Source organism: Microtus pennsylvanicus, chromosome 3 (assembly GCF_037038515.1).
Source record: "Microtus pennsylvanicus isolate mMicPen1 chromosome 3, mMicPen1.hap1, whole genome shotgun sequence".
In the NCBI taxonomy this organism is placed as follows: domain Eukaryota; kingdom Metazoa; phylum Chordata; class Mammalia; order Rodentia; family Cricetidae; genus Microtus; species Microtus pennsylvanicus.
Window position 1 is genome coordinate 130652956 of NC_134581.1, and position 15438 is coordinate 130668393.

The 15438-nt window shown below is 50.5% G+C and overlaps 1 protein-coding gene across 7 annotated transcripts in view; it reads left to right on the top strand.

The window, feature by feature from the left end:
- The first annotated feature begins 13668 nt into the window (after nucleotides 1-13668).
- Epb41l4b (erythrocyte membrane protein band 4.1 like 4B) overlaps nucleotides 13669-15438 on the top strand; it is a 147991-nt gene continuing 146221 nt past the window's right edge. For all 7 annotated transcript variants that reach the window (XM_075967171.1, XM_075967173.1, XM_075967175.1 and 4 more), the window contains exon 1: nucleotides 13669-14120. In XM_075967171.1, coding sequence (XP_075823286.1) covers nucleotides 13815-14120 — 306 coding nt within the window. In that variant the 5' untranslated portion in view covers nucleotides 13669-13814. The remainder of the gene's footprint in view (nucleotides 14121-15438) is intronic.

A 15438-nucleotide genomic window follows, 5' to 3' on the forward strand; every position in this document is an offset into this window, starting at 1 on the left:
GTTTGGAATAAAAAAAAAAAATCAGAGATGGTGTAGCTCTGTGACAGAGTGCATGTTTAGTACAGATAAGTCCTGGGTTCTGCCTCAGTACCTCAAAAGTTGCTTTTTATTTTCAGGGGAAAAAAAGACTTATGTCTTACTTAACATGTCTGGACATTTTGTTTTGTTATTATTCACTGGACAGTCCAGTAGATTAACTACTTACATGGTAGCTGTGTTTTACTAGGTACTAAGTACAACTGAGGGAGGACAAGGCCGGGAAGGTTATATGCAATGCTATACTGTTTTGAATTTTAGGTGTTCTTTATATATACACTCCTTTTTTTTTTAAAGTGTGCGTGGGTGATTTGCCTTCATGCGGGTTCTTCCTTGGGGGCCAGAAGAGGGCATCAGCTCCCCTAGGACAGAGTTAATGACAGTTCTGAGCTGCGGCGTGGGTGCTGAGACTCAAACTCTGGTTGTCTGTAAGCAATCAGATGTTCTTAACTGCTGAGCCTTCTCTCCAACCCCTACACATATTCTTCACATACACATAAAGGTTCTAGGTGCTAATTTCTTATGAAGCGTGCATTTGCAAATATTTCTCCTCCTCCTTAGGCTGTCCCTTGTCATTTGCTGTACAAAAGTTTGTCATTTTAAAGTGTGTGCTTCTGGGTTTTGATCCTACTTCATGTTCTGGCTTTGTGGGAGCCTAGCCTGTTTGGATGTTCACCTTCCTAGACATGGACGGAGGGGGGAGGACCTTGGACTTTTCACAGGGCAGGGAACCCTGACTGCTCTTTGGACTGGAGAGGGAGGGGGAGAGGAGTGGGGGGAGGGGAAGAAGGGTGGGAGGTGGGGGAGGGAAATGGGAGGCTGGGAGGAGGCTGAAACTTTTTTCTTTTTCTCAATAAAATAAAAAAAAAATAAAGTGTGTGCTTTCTTTTTCTGGTGTCCTTGCCAAAAAAACCACTCCAAGTCCGACGTCAGGAGCATCTTCTGCTGATGCTTTTCTCCTAAGGTGTAGTGTTTACGCCTCAACCACTGAGTCAGGTCTGCACATGGTATCAGATAAGGCTATGACAGTGTTCCCGGCACAGTTTGTTGAAGTCACTGTCCCTTTCCTGTCAAGTAATCCTGGCACCCTTGTTGCCCTTGGGGTTTCAACCATGGCTCTGAGGGACATGAGGCGAGGTCACTCTGAGATAGAGTGCGGGCTGCAGTTGTCTCTAAAGCAGCCATTGTCTCCTTCCCAGAGCCAGAAGGGTGGGGTGGAACCCCTGACAGCACCTCCCAGGTAGAAGAGGCCTCAGGCAGCACCCAAGGGCTCTGTGCTGGGCCAGGCTACTCCCTCTGGATGCCAGCCCAAGCAGCCTAGCTTGGGACTGCCCAGACCGGTTTGCAGGCTTCTGTTCCTTGGAGCTGGTTCACTTAGACACAGCCTACAACCAGCACCCACCCTCTCCTTTCTCTTTCTTTCTTTCTTTCTTTCTTTCTTTCTTTCTTTCTTTCTGCTTCTCCCCCTTCTCTCACTTCTTCCCTTTCTCAATTCTTTTCTCTCAGCCCCAATGCATGTGGTTATCTTACCACACACCCCTGACCCTAGGTCCTGAGCCACTGACCTTTGTGCTATCCTGCCTATGTGTGTGCCCTTCCTCCCCTGGGCCCACTGCCAGGCCAGTCAGGTTCCAACCAGAAGGTTCCTATGTTTTTAATGGATATAAAATTATCGATAATAACGCAACCAGTAACACTAACAATAACAATTGCCGTTTATTGGGTACTTACCAAGCATAGCTTACATGCTTCGCATCGTTACCTACCCACAAGAGACCTGTGAGGCCAATATTATTATCATATTTCTGTACCAGATGAGAAACTCAGTTGCAAGGGCTCACATTCTGTGCCCAAGGTCACACAGCCAGAGAGTGTCACAGTCAAGATTTGTATGTTGCTTGCTACTAATACTTTTGGCCTAGATCATAATGCCCACCCTCACATTGGGCACAGCTCTGTGTGTGAGTGAGTGTGTGTGTGTGTGTGTGTGTGTGTGTGTGTGTGTGTAAGGGACTTGGGAGAGAGCTCTACCAGGGATAAGTGCCAAGACTTTATAATCCCCCCTCGATATTGATGGTCTCTAGAGGGGGCCATGAAAGGCCAAGGAACAGACAGAGTCAGGCAGCCAACACCTGAAATTTCTGGAACACAGCATCCTAAAACTCACAGGCTGAGCCTGATTCTCTCCCCTCTTGGCTAGACACACTGATACTGCCTTCCTGGCAGGTTCAAGCCTGTCCATTCTGAAGGCATTCCCTCCACCAGGCCTGTGTACAGCAGGGAACAAAGATATAAATAAGAGGAGTGTCCCCTTCAAAGCCCTGGTGCTGTCTTGGTTTCTACTGCCGTGATAAATGCCACAACCAAAAGCAACCTGGAGAGAAAAGGGCTTATTTTCTCTTATACCTTACAGTCCACCATGAACTAATGTCAAGGCAGGAACTTGAGACAGGAATCTGGAGACAGGAACTAAAGCAGACGCCGTGGAAGAATGTTGTTTACTGGCTTGCTCTCAGTGGCTTTCTGCTTTCTTTTCTTTCGTTTCTTTTTTTTCTTTTCTCCTCTTTCTTTCTTTCTTTCTTTCTTTCTTTCTTTCTTTTTTTCTTTCAGATTTTTGAGAGAGGGTCTTTCTACATAGACCTAGCTGTCCTGGAACTTAATCTGTAGACCAGGCTGTCCTGGAACTCATAGAGATCCACCTGCCTCTGCCTCCAGAGTGCTGGGATCAAAGGTATGTGCCACCACGGCCAGTATTGCTTGCTTTCTTATACAGGACCACCTGCCCAGGAGTGGCTCCACCCGAGGTTTGGGCCCTCCCACATCAGTTATGAATCAAGAAAGTGCCCACAGACTTGCCTATAAGACAATCTAATGGACGTGTCTTCTCAATTGAGGTTCCCTCTTCCCAGAGGATCCTAGCTTGTGTCATGTTGACAAAAACAAAAAACAAAAACAAAAAACTAATTACCAAAGTCCTCTTGGTCTAAGTAGAGACAGTGTAGGCAGCTACTGAGGAGGAGAACATGGAGCTATCTTACACATGCCTCCTTGGCCCCTCACAGCCCATCCCTCGCCATGGTGTGTGTGTGTGTGTATCTCCTACTTCCGCCCATCCCTCGCCATGGTGTGTGTGTGTGTGTATCTCCTACTTCCGCCCATCCCTCGCCATGGTGTGTGTGTGTGTGTGTGTGTGTGTGTGTGTATCTCCTACTTCCGCCCATCCCTCGCCATGGTGTGTGTGTGTATCTCCTACTTCCGCCCATCCCTCGCCATGGTGTGTGTGTGTGTGTATCTCCTACTTCCTTCTCTGTAGTAGTCTCCCTCTGTGACTGCTAAACACAGAATGACAGCCTACTCTACGCACAGAAGGGGTGCAGGTGTACATAGTACCAACAATATCACATCCTGACCCAGAAAAGGCCTTACCTGGGACCCCAGAGGTGAACAAGAATTTATCCTAAAGAAGAGCAGCCGTATTTGAGAGGGCCCGGATTCACATGTGATGGCTGGGAAGACATTTTAGTGTGACTAAAGAGCAACAATTTAGCATTCAAGATGGGGTGAGTGGCAGAGCTAAGTCCATAGACAACGGACAGCCAGGTCCCCCTTCCAGACTAGTACAACTCTGCCATCTTTACCTGTGATCCTTGTACCAGCCCCATTGAAAGATTTTAAGTGGGAGAATAGTTTGATCCATTTCCCTTGGGGAAAGGAAGCGATGGTGGGTGATGGATAAATTAGAAGGGAGAGAATTCAGGGCGGAGGGGGTCCAGTGGTCCAGGAGATCAAGCAGAGGTGTTGAAAGCGCTAGAGATGGGTATATAGCGACTGGAGAATGGGGGAAAGGGGAGATAGATGTTCCTCGCTTTGTTTCAACTGTTGACAGAAAGACTATGCCCAGCTCCACACAGCAGCGAGGACTCCTGCCCACCTCTCAGCTCTGCTTCAGAACAGAGAACGTTAATCTGATGGGTCGCATGCCAGCACCCGGGTGAGGCCAGTTTACCTGTGAGCTGGGTCACTAAGCGTAAAGGAAAAATGGCACTCAAGAATGTGGCCCTCTGTTCCTCACACCCACACCTGAGTACACTCGCCTCTGCTCCTGGAGCAGCTACTGCCTGGAGGAAAAAACAGCCCAAAGCAAAAGAGAGGTCAGAGACTGGGGAAGGGCACTGGGCAGAGAGAGACAAACAGCGCGGTGTATCTGGTTGCTGTGGCCACAGCGGCTTTGTCCCTTGGGAATCCCAAGGGCAGAGCAGGGAGCGATGGGCAAAGCTGCTGTGGCTCCCACCGAGTCTCATCAGAAAGCCTGCCTTTATTTCTAAGAGCTCAGACAAAGAGAACACAAGGCTGGAGAGATGAGGGGCAATGTTTTCAGGACAGGAGGTGAAGAGAGAGGGGTGCCTTCCAGGCCAGAAACTAGCTCTGGGGAGCAAAGAACCAGCTCCCATCTCCTCCCAATGAGTCAGTGCTGGAGGAGCTGGGTGTGGCCCCTGAAAGAGCCTGGTTTCAGTTTAGAGAGGCCACAGGGTGGGAAGGAGGCCAGACACATGGCTGTGGGACTGAGGGACTCCCCAGCCAGCCTGCTGCTGCTGGGTAGCAGTGTGACCTGGGATATCCCACTGTTCTGAGTCCTTGTTCCCTCATGAGACATCTCCCTGCTGGGATGGGGGATGGGAGGGGAAGAGTAATTAAGTCTAGCAGTAAGTATCTGTGACAGCCCTTACTAGGCCATAATTCTCTGCAGGAAGACAGAGGTGTTATCCTTTCTGTTAGTCCCTTGGGAATGGAAAAAACAGGACAATTCTGATAAGCAGGTGTCAGTGTCCAGCCCGGCCCACCTCCTCTAGCCTGTCTTCCCTCCAGCCTCAGGAAACACCATTCTGTCCCTGAAGGCCCAGCGCCATATTTGCTTTTTAGAAAAGTATCTCTTTCACTTTAATACCTTCTAAAATGTATCAGCCTTGTAAATATTGAAATGAAAACCATGCCCAAACCTATGTCCAGTCTCTGAGCCCCATCTAGGTTCTGTGTACCCACTTATCCCGGCCTGACATCTTTATAAAGCTTTGCAGGTCACGGGGCACTTATTTTGGGCCTTGTGTTATCTGGTTGGCCACATCGTGACGTCATAAAGAACCATAATAAACTTGGTGGGATTATTTGCCCATTTTATGGAGGAGAGAATCGTCTAACCAGTGCCAGCAGGAACTTCCTGTTCTTTTTTTCAGATCCTTCACTGCCTGCCTCCCTTTGATGCGGAGACGCTTGCATGGTCTGGCTCTACCGTACACACCCCCAGCCTCTAATGTAGCTTGAGTCACACTGTGCAGCAGAAGGTCAAGCACAGGGTGCCCGGCAGGCCTATTGCCGAGGCTCTTCGTAGACCCGGTGCTCATCAGTGCTTCCACGGAATGAATGCATCTGACTCGACTCACCTCCCCCTCTTCCTCCAGTTCCTTTCTCTTCTTGGCTTGAGTCAGAACCTGAAGTCTACACTGGAGTCAGACAGGGAAGGTGGCTTCTGTGTCTCTGACTCCTACTCACTGGCTGTGTCACGTTAGCTCGGGCTCCTGGAGACGGAACGCTGCTTCCACTGGGAGCCCTGATCGTGACAGCAGCTCCAAAGCCTCCCTCAGCAGCAGCAGCAGCAGCAGCAGCAGCAGCAGCAGCAGCAGCAGCAGCAGCAGCAGCAGCCGCCGCCGAGATGCTGAGGGCCTCCCAGGAGAAGGGTCACCTTGTTTTGGACTAAGTTGACAGCAGCTAGGTATATAGTTAAGAAATAAATAAATAAATAAATAAAAGTTATGCTTTTTTTTTTCCAGTACTGGGTGTTAAGCTCAGGGTTGTGCATATTTGAGAGAAGTACTCTATTACATGGCTGCATCCCTTAAGTAATCTAGTACTTAGCTGTCTCCCTAGTCTTTTTTCTCTTGAAGCAAAGTCTAAGTTACCCAGGCTGGACTCAAACGTACCATTTTGTTGCCCCAGCACCCCACATAGCTGAGGTTAGAGTCCTGAACCACCATGGCTGAGTGGTTTGATAGCAGAATTTTTGTCTTATGACTCGACCAGGCATCTGAAGGCTAATGTCAGCCACCAGGGATCCAGTAAAAGGGATACCTCCCTGGATCTAGACCCTTCCAATTGGAGCAGATCAAAGGCAAGGAGAATTATTTCATCTAAAGGCGATAGGGTGAGATGCTGGGCAAGTCTGCCTTGACCCTTATGATGACCAAGTTACTTGTGACTGTTTAAGTTAAAGGAGATAAATTAAGAGCCTTAGTCATATTAACAACTTCCCAGTGCTCAATGGTCATTTAACAGTGGCTCGTAGGAGCTGGCAAGATGGTTCCGTGGGAAAGGGAGCTTGCCACCCATCTTGATGACCTGAGTTCAGACCCTGGAACCTCCAAGGCAGAAGAGAATCAGTTTCCCCTAAAGTTGTGCGCTGAGGTCCACATGCATGCTGTGGCCTATATGCTGATGAGGGCGTGTGCACGTGCACACCCCCACAGACACCCATACACATACTAAACAAATAGCCCCTTAGCTGGGCTAAGGAGTTGACTCTGTAGGTTGGAGTACTTTCTTCACAAGCATGACAACGTGAGTATTCGTCTTAGGCACCCACACAAAAAGCCAGGGCATGGCGGGGCACACAGCTATAACTCCACCTTTGAGGATGGGGTGGGGCAGGAGGTAGCTAGAGCTTCAGGGCTGGCTGGTCAGTCGATTCAGCTGAAAAACCCTAAGCTTTAGGGTCAGTGAGAAACCCTGTCTCAAGGAAATAAGATGGAGTGATAAGGATGCCTGATGGACCTCTGGCTTCTACACACATGTGCATGGTGTTTGTGCCCATAACATGTGCTCTCCCATGCATACACCACACACACATGCACACTCGCATGCACACACACATATGTACACATACATGCACATGCATACCCACACCAGATCTACTACTGCAGAGAGTTCTACTGGACAACATTGATTTTAGTCCAATGGTTGGAAAAGAAGCAAAGGCAAAAAGTATTCCAAGAAAGAGTAAATGTGTAGTTATTCTCTCTAGACCAAACCATTCCCTCCTGGAGGGGGAAGGGCACCTCATAAGACTCAGAAAGCTCAGTCAGGTAGTGGTGGTGCATGTCTATAAATAATCCCAGCACTCAGGAGGCAGAGGCAGGTGAATCTCTGTGAGCTCAAGGCCAGTCTGGTCTACAGAGTGAGTTCCAGGACGGCTAAGACTGTTACATAGAGAAACCCTGTCTCAAAAAACCAAAAGGAAAAAAAAAGACTCAGAAAGCTAAGGCAACTTCAAAAGTTTTTGTGTTCAAAAAGTTATGAGCAGAAAACAGTTTCTGGAGGCTGGGGTTGGGGTGGAGCTCCAGGGACACAGCTTTCATGAGTTGTTGCCTGTGCTGAGGTGGCATTTTGGTGATGCAGCTGCCTTTGAATACCATGTAAGCAACCCCAATAAACTCATTGGTCTACCAAGCTAGATTTGGGCGGAATCATTTTCTTTACTCTGTCGTCAGTATCTTTTCTAGGGTAAAAGACATTTGCTCATGTGTTCCCAGCAAAAGTCAGACATCAGTAAGGGACAGGAGAGCTTATGAGAGATGTCTAGTAGGAGTGAGCCTATTGGGCATATTGGAGAGGGAGGCCGGGAAGCAGCAGGGTGAGTGGGCACTATAAGAAATGCCCTCTCTCACTCTCTGTGTGCCTTGGGTTTGCCTAGAGCAATCATCCTAGCAGAGCCATGGGTGTATTCCCAAAGCAGTATGCATAGCCTTCAGGGAAGAAAGGGCTTCTCAGTTAGGAAATCCATGCTCAGGCTGCCAGCAGGCAAAGTGGCACCATTTCCTTCCAGATGCAATCTCTTATGTCTAGGCCCAAGGATAGGTAATAGGTGTTTGTGGTGAAGATCTAGAGCTTATATGTTGAGGCAGATCCCAAATACAATGTGGAGCAGAAAAAAAAGATCTGCTGAAGACATAGACTTGGGACTCTTGCAGACACCCGAGTCATTTTGTCACTTCTGGATTAAAATCTTAGGTTACCTCTAACTACTCACTTAGTTCTTCACGATTCAGTGATGTGAGTTGCTAATTACTTGCCTGGAGACAGTCCTTCAAACGATGAAAAAACTGAATACATTTGAGGTAGTGTTTATGTCCCATGCTCAAGAAAGAGAACAGAGGAGCAAAGAGAAGACCCAGCAGTTGGGAAACCATCCCAATCTTGACTCTGCCCTGACACCGTGTCATGTGACTTATATATTTGTACATTTATTTATATCTTGTTCTACCATTGTCTTCCTTTTCTTCCAACTGTATTGCAGGACCTGTGTCAAGCGTCGGGCATGGCCAGATCTAGACCATGACGACAAATCGTCATCAGCAGTCTGTGTTTCCTGTGTCCCTTGATTCTACCCCTCTGTGTCTTGGTACCATCCTCAGGCTTTCTCCATCTGATGTCAAAGTGGACCTATAGGAAGCAGTGCACAGCCAGCAGATGCTCTAGCAATGGAAAGAAAGTGTTGCCTGAGCTCCAGAGCTAACCGTCACTGGTCTGCTCATTCCTGAGCCAGTGACAGGACTCTGGCAGGAGAGAGGGCATGCATCCCTGTGATTGGCCATGCCTGCTCACATATCCCACACCTGAGGCAGAAGATGGAGTCTTCTCAATCTTTGAATTGGGACACCCCCCTCCCCCACCAAGGTCACATATCCAATATTGTGCATATCAGATATTTACGTTATGATTCATAACAGTTCAAAGTTACAGTTATGAAGTAGCAACAGAATAATTTTATGGTTTGGGGTCACCACGACATGAAGAACCATATTAAAGGGTCACAGCGTTAGGAAGGTTGAGAAACACTGCTCTAGACCTTTAAGCCGTTACGTCAGGACAGAGTGGTTCTGCATGGTAACTCAAGAAAGGAAAATGGACATTAGCTTGGTAGAAACCATAGCTGTCCACTCTGCTGTAAGTTGCTGCGTGGAGCTGAGAAAAGAGCTCAGTTGGTGAAATGCTTGCTTGCTCTGCAAAAAAAAAGGACCTGAGTTTGAGTTCCAGACCTACTCTAAGGAAAATTTAAAAGCCAGCCATGGTAGTGAGTGCTTTTAACTCCAATATGGGGAGATGGATCCCTCGGCCTCATTGGCCAGCCATCCAGCCCAGTCAGTAAGTTGCAGGACAACGAGTGTTTCAAGTGGACATTGTCTCAGGAGTGACATGTGATCTCTGGCCTGTGCACACATGTGCACATCCACGAACCCATGAAAGTGGATATGGACGAAACATTTACAGAACGATTTTTGTATTACATAATAACCTCAAGGAATGTTATGGAAAGAATAAAATTACAAAGGAGGAAGTAGGAACACATATTCAAGTGCAGTCTTCTTTTGGCGGAGGGAAAGGAGCCCAGTGGGATTCGGATACAATTTCATTGAGCCGCAATACAGGAAACAAAGGATTGGGTCAAATGATACATGTCTAGAAATCCCTTAGAAACAAGGCTAAGGGTTATTTAATTAATGCTATGATTACTCAGGAGGCGGGGAGTCTACAGGAAATGTCAAGAGATGTTGACAGCATAGACCTCCCGAGTAGAGACGGGAAGCACAATGGAAGGGTGCTTGTCAATGGAGGCCCGGAGAGTTAACACATGAGCTCTAATGTGGAGATGGAAGGAGGTGCTACGGATCCTACCCTGGATGCTCATATACAGCTGAGGTGAAGCTACTGCTTATAGCCCAGGAGAAGACCTGGAAGTCAGTGTAGAATGTCCTGAGCGTCCCTGAGGTGGTTCTAGGTAGACATGCATGAGAAATATTGGTGTCTTAGTCCACTCAGTGTGCTTCAACCAAAGAGCACAAATAATACAGATTATTTTCCATAGTGCCAGGAAACTGGGAAATTCAAAATGAAGGTACCAGCAGGTAAGTTGTTTAGTGAGGGCCTCTGGTCTGTAATATAGGTGACACCTTGCTGTGTCCTCCCATGACCCAAAGGGCAAGACGCTTTGTAAGTGTCTCTTACAAAGACACCAGTTTTACTCAAGGAAGCAGAGTCCCCACGACACAACCACCTCCCAAAGGCCCTGCCTCATGAATTTTGAAAGGACACAGGCATCCAAAGTCATAGCAACGAGGTTCTGAAGAGTAGTTTAAGGACGAAAACGTCATTAGGGAGTGATGCGTTGGGGAGCGGAGGAAATGGCTCAGTTGGTGAAGTGCTTGCCACACAAGCATGAGGAACTGACTATAATCCCTAGAACAAATATAGAAAAGCCATGCGGGACAGTACTGCCTGCAATCCCAGTGCTAGGGAAGTGGAGAAGACAGGATTCCTGAGACTTACCGGCTACCCAGTCTATCTCAGTCAGCGAGCTTCAGATTCAACCGGACAGCCCATCTCAAAAATTAGGTAGAGAGTGACTAAGGAAAAAACCCAACATCAGCCTCTGGCTTCTGCATGCATACACACATACACACACAAATACATACGGACAAATAGATAAAAAAGGATGGTGCATTCGTATGCAAAGCAGCTCTAGCTGAGTCATAGTACTCATAACGAGGGAGGGGTGGTCGAATCAAAGACTATTAAAATCTTTGAGGGACTGGTTATAGATTTTAGACAGAACAGCTAGGCACTGTAGGGTCTGAAGGCAGCAAGAGAGAAAGGGCAGCTGTTAGAACACACAGCCCTGTAACTGTGAAATGCGAGTTTGCTCATTAAATGTTGGAACTCTGAGGCTGAAACGTTAGTGACAAGAGCCGTTGTTAAAGTAATGTCTGGACAGCTATTTCTCCACCACGCCGAAGCTAAAATGGGATGAGAGCCATTAGCGGGCAGGGCCTGACATACAGGAATCCCCATGTAATTCAGGATGACGCTGTCAGTAGCCATTAGAGCTGCACGGAGTCACAAGTGGGGGCATCTAGGCTCTCTTCACTTTCCTTTTCCTCCTCTCTCAGGAAATAACATAGTATACCCTCCAGAACCAACGGGAGGAGGAAGTGGGATGCTGGGGCCATTCCACAAGCATCTGATAAGTGCTTGCTACTTACTAGCTAGGTGCTGGGTGGGGATACACAGATGAATGAGAAAAAGTCTTGTTTTCATGGAGCCCGGAGTCCACCGGGAGAGGGGCTCTGAAAGCCACGCCCAGACGATGCCGCGATGCTCCAGACTGACATCATGGGGCGCACCTGCCTTGCTTCCTACTTGACCGACATGAAGACATATTCAGACCCAGTGACTCAAACCAACATCAAAGTGTTGTTTCACCATTCCAGAGCTCGAGATGGATCTTATAGGCTGAAATCCACATTGCTTTCCTTCTAGACTCTAGGGTGTTAACACACTTCTTCTTAAAATCTTCTAGAGCAGTGCTTCTCAACCTTCCTAATGCTGTGACCCTTTAATAGGTTCCTTACGTTGTGGTAACCCTGACCCTAAAATGATTTTCATTGCTACTTTATAACTGCCATGAGTTGTAATATAAATATTGAATACGAAGAGGGTCGTGACCCACAGGTTGAGAAACACTGTTCTAGACGGTGCCTGCAATCCCTCAATTTCGGGACCCTTATTTGGACAGTTGTTGCCTTGCCACAGTTCCTTCTCTCACTCTGACCCTCCTGTCTCTCCTAACACAGTCCCTTTTGAGTCCACTGGTTACAATAGTGAGTTAATCCCCCCGTCCTTAGCCTTTTTAACTCAATCATTAAACAAAGCTCCTCTTTGCCACATACAGGGAAACACCACAATGCAAATGTAAAATGCCAAGGTGGGCATCTTTGTACTGGCTATTTTTCCTTCTACTGCAGCGTTCCTGGAGATAGCCTCAGAAACCAGTCTTCTGTCTGGAGCTACGCCACCTTGTGAATAGTATTTGTTAAATCTGTCCTGGAGGTGAGAGCAGAGTGGGCGTCTAATGGCTCATTGTAGGTGCCTCTCAGAGTATACCATCACATGGGTGGTCCCCATAATATCACAGAATGAATGCCAGGCAGCGCTCAGACCCCGGGCAAGCATATTACATACATAAGCTCCAAAATACATGCAAGTGCATAGGAAGATAGAGAACGATCTGGGAACGCGGAAATGAGGGTTAATAAAGATGCAAATGATGAAATTACCCAAGGTAATGCCTGGTTTTCAAGAAATGTGTTTTGAAATTACTCCTACATTCAGCCCCCTGTCTTCTCTGTTTTGCTGAGGCCCCTGCTTCCTCGACTCTCTGAAAACTGTCATTTGTTCGCCAATCATGTCCCATGTTCCACCAGTAGCTCTGGAGCCAAGCCAAGGAGTCTGTAGGACAGTCCCTCCAGCTTCCTACACCTCAGTTTCCTCCTTTGTGCAACCGGGATAATAACCTGTATGCAAGTAGGCTAAATGAAGACATATGGGAAGGGCTTAGAGTCGTGTCTGGCACAAAATTAGGACCTGATAAACGGCAGCGTTATTCTCCCAAGGCCTGGCCTTCTTTCAGCCTCATTTCCCACTTTCCTCATTCAGCAGCACGGGACAACGCACTTGTCTGTCCCTGGGCAAACCCTGAACCCGTGGGCATGGCTCATCAGCAATTCGCTGTCTCCAGTATCCTCCATGTGTCCTGTGCAATTCATTCTCATGGCCCCGGTTATACTGCGCTTCCCAGAAATCCGTCCAACCTTGACCAACCTTCTCAGTAGCAACTGTTTATGCAGGCCCGTGCCTCAATTCTGGGCACAAGCGAGGTCCTTGAAGCAGGGTGTCTCCTAAGGAGTATGGAAAAGTACTTCCCCTCCTCTCAGGCCTCAATTTTCTGATTTGGAACGAGTCCATTGGCTTGCAAGGTTAAAGCTGAGATTTTTAAACTGATAGAATCTAATTAAGTAGCAGGGGACAGGTAGCCTACTCCACATCTGCAGAAGGGGAAACTGAGTGTAGTTGTGTTTTGGTTTCTCTTTCACAAAGAGACGTGTTGTTCTTTGCCCCAGGAACAAGTTTTCCCAGAAAGGAGAAAGCCTTGTTTTCTTCATCCGACCAAGGAGGGGGGAAACTCTCGGACTTTTCAGGGGGTCCTGCGCGCCCGGAAACACGTGTGTGCTCACCTACGTGTACGCACGTGAGCGCACCTACAGCAGCAGGGGGCATTCGGGCCGGCAGGGGGCAGCACAGGCCCGGCGCAGCCCCGGGGGAGGAGGGCGTGCTGCAGTGCCGGCGGCGGCGGCGGCTGGAGGTGCAGCCCTCCCAGGTGGGAGGCGGGGGCTGCGGGCGCAGGAAAAGGCGCCCCGGGAGCGGGCGCTCGGCGGGGGCCTCCTCCGGCCGGGCGCGGCGCGAGTGGGAGCGAGCGCGCCGGGAGCACGCAGGCGCTCTGCTCCGGCTGGCCCTCGGCCGGGCGGGCGGCGCGGGAGCAGCCCGCAGCCGGGTCCCCCTGCAGCGCTCTTCGGCGGGGACAGCGGCTACGCAGTAGCCGGCACGGACCGCCCGCCCCTTCAAGCGCGCAGCGGCGACAGCAGCGGTACGGTCTCCAGAGCCGATCGTGCGCGCTCTCTCCCGCGCGGCTACTCGCGCCGGGCGCTGGCTGGGCCGACGCGCCCCGTGGGCGGCCGGAGCGCGGCCTCGGCCTCGGCTGGGGCGGGAGCGAGCCCCGGGCCGCAGCCCGCTGGAGGAGGTGCGGCGCGGCGGGCACTGACGGCGGCGCCGGGCGCTCCCGGGCGGCGGCGCGGCGACAGCGCAGGGGGCGGAGGCAGGGGGCGCCCCCGGCCAGGATGCTGCGGTTCCTGCGCCGGACCTTTGGCCGCCGCTCCATGCAGCGCTACGCGCGGGGCGCGGCGGGGCGCGGGGCCGCCGGGCTGGCGGACGAGCGCGACGGGGGGCCGCGAGGGGGCCCGGCCGCCGCTGCCAGCTCCTCGGTGCTGCCCGCCGCGCCCGGGGGCAGCGTGTTCCCGGCCGGCGGCGGGCCCCTGCTCACGGGCGGCGCGGCTGTGCACATCTCCGCCTCTGGAGCGGCCAAGGCCACCCTCTACTGCCGTGTCTTCCTGCTCGACGGAACCGAAGTGAGCGTGGACCTGCCGGTGAGTGACGCTGCGGGGCAATGGTAGCCTGCGCCCCTTGGGGCAGAGCCCCCTTCCCCAGTGTTTTCCTCAGGGAAGCTTCCCGGGCCGCTCTTCAGGGACCCCTCCCCCATCTTCTGCCAGTCCTCTCCAGCCTGAACCCTCCCGGACCACTAAGCCCGCATACGCTGCGGGGCCCAGTCTTTGGCACCTTGCACCACAGGGTTGCGTTTTCTTTGGCGCCCACCTAGGTTTTTGGGCCTTACTCTTACCCCATTGCACGCTGTCCCCATGTCCCGCGTCCCCTCCTTTGGCGCCGGTGGCCGGCATTCCCTGCCAATATTGGCCTTCCGATGCTGGCTTAAGTAGAATTTTTTAAGCGTTGCAGGGCTGCCCCGGGGTATCTCGATTTTGGTGTCAGGCCTTGATGAGACATTGGAGAAGAAATCCTTACCTGCTGCCCAGCAGGTGTCCCAAGTTTGGAAAGAGGGCTAGGGAACAGTTTTACCTCTCGGCCCTGGCCGATCCCTTATGGATGTCCTCCATTCCTATCTCAAAGAGCCCCCTGGCTCACAACCTCGCAGGGGGTGGGGCGACTTGGGAGTCAACTGTCAAGCCAGGTCAACTTTGAACGGGCAAAGGCCTTAGGGTTCTGGGAGTTGGCCCCAGCCCCCTCTGGACTGGCCTCCCGACTCGCTCCCACACCGGGCAATGTGCATGGGACGTGCTGGGCATTCCGGGGTGGCAGCGCAGGGACCTGTGTCCGGGCCACACACCCACAGGTGGTTGCACCAGGGCCCAGTTCCAGTGGCAAGCTAGGCCAGCGCCAGTATCTCCAGCAGGGAGTCCGGCCACCAAGAACGTTTCTGGCCGAAGGGGCCAGTCGGGGCCAGTCAGATCCAATCAAACCGATGCACTAACGGGGCGCCCCTGTGCACTCGGCGCTGCGGCAGATGGTGCCTTCGGGAATCTTTGGGTATGACTGAAGACACCGCAGTAATTGAGCCTTAGATGAGTTACAGATTGTCCAGAGGAACGTTTAGGCCTTCCTGGGTGGCAGGAATTTTTTTGGACTTAGAGAACTCTTAACCTGTAAGGGTTTCAGATGAGAAAAATCAGCCTACCTGACCTGGGCTCTAATGCTTCTTCCGTGTGGGTTTAATTTGGAGACAGTTTCAATTTATGGTAGTTTAATTTTGTGTTTTTTGTGCTCCATGGGAGAGCATTTTGTCATAAAAATACCCTTGCGGGGCCTTTTCATAGAAAAGGTGCCAACATTCCCCAGCCCAGAGCTGTTGCCTTTTAAAAAGCATTCATGTCCCTGCTTCCCAGGCTCCCA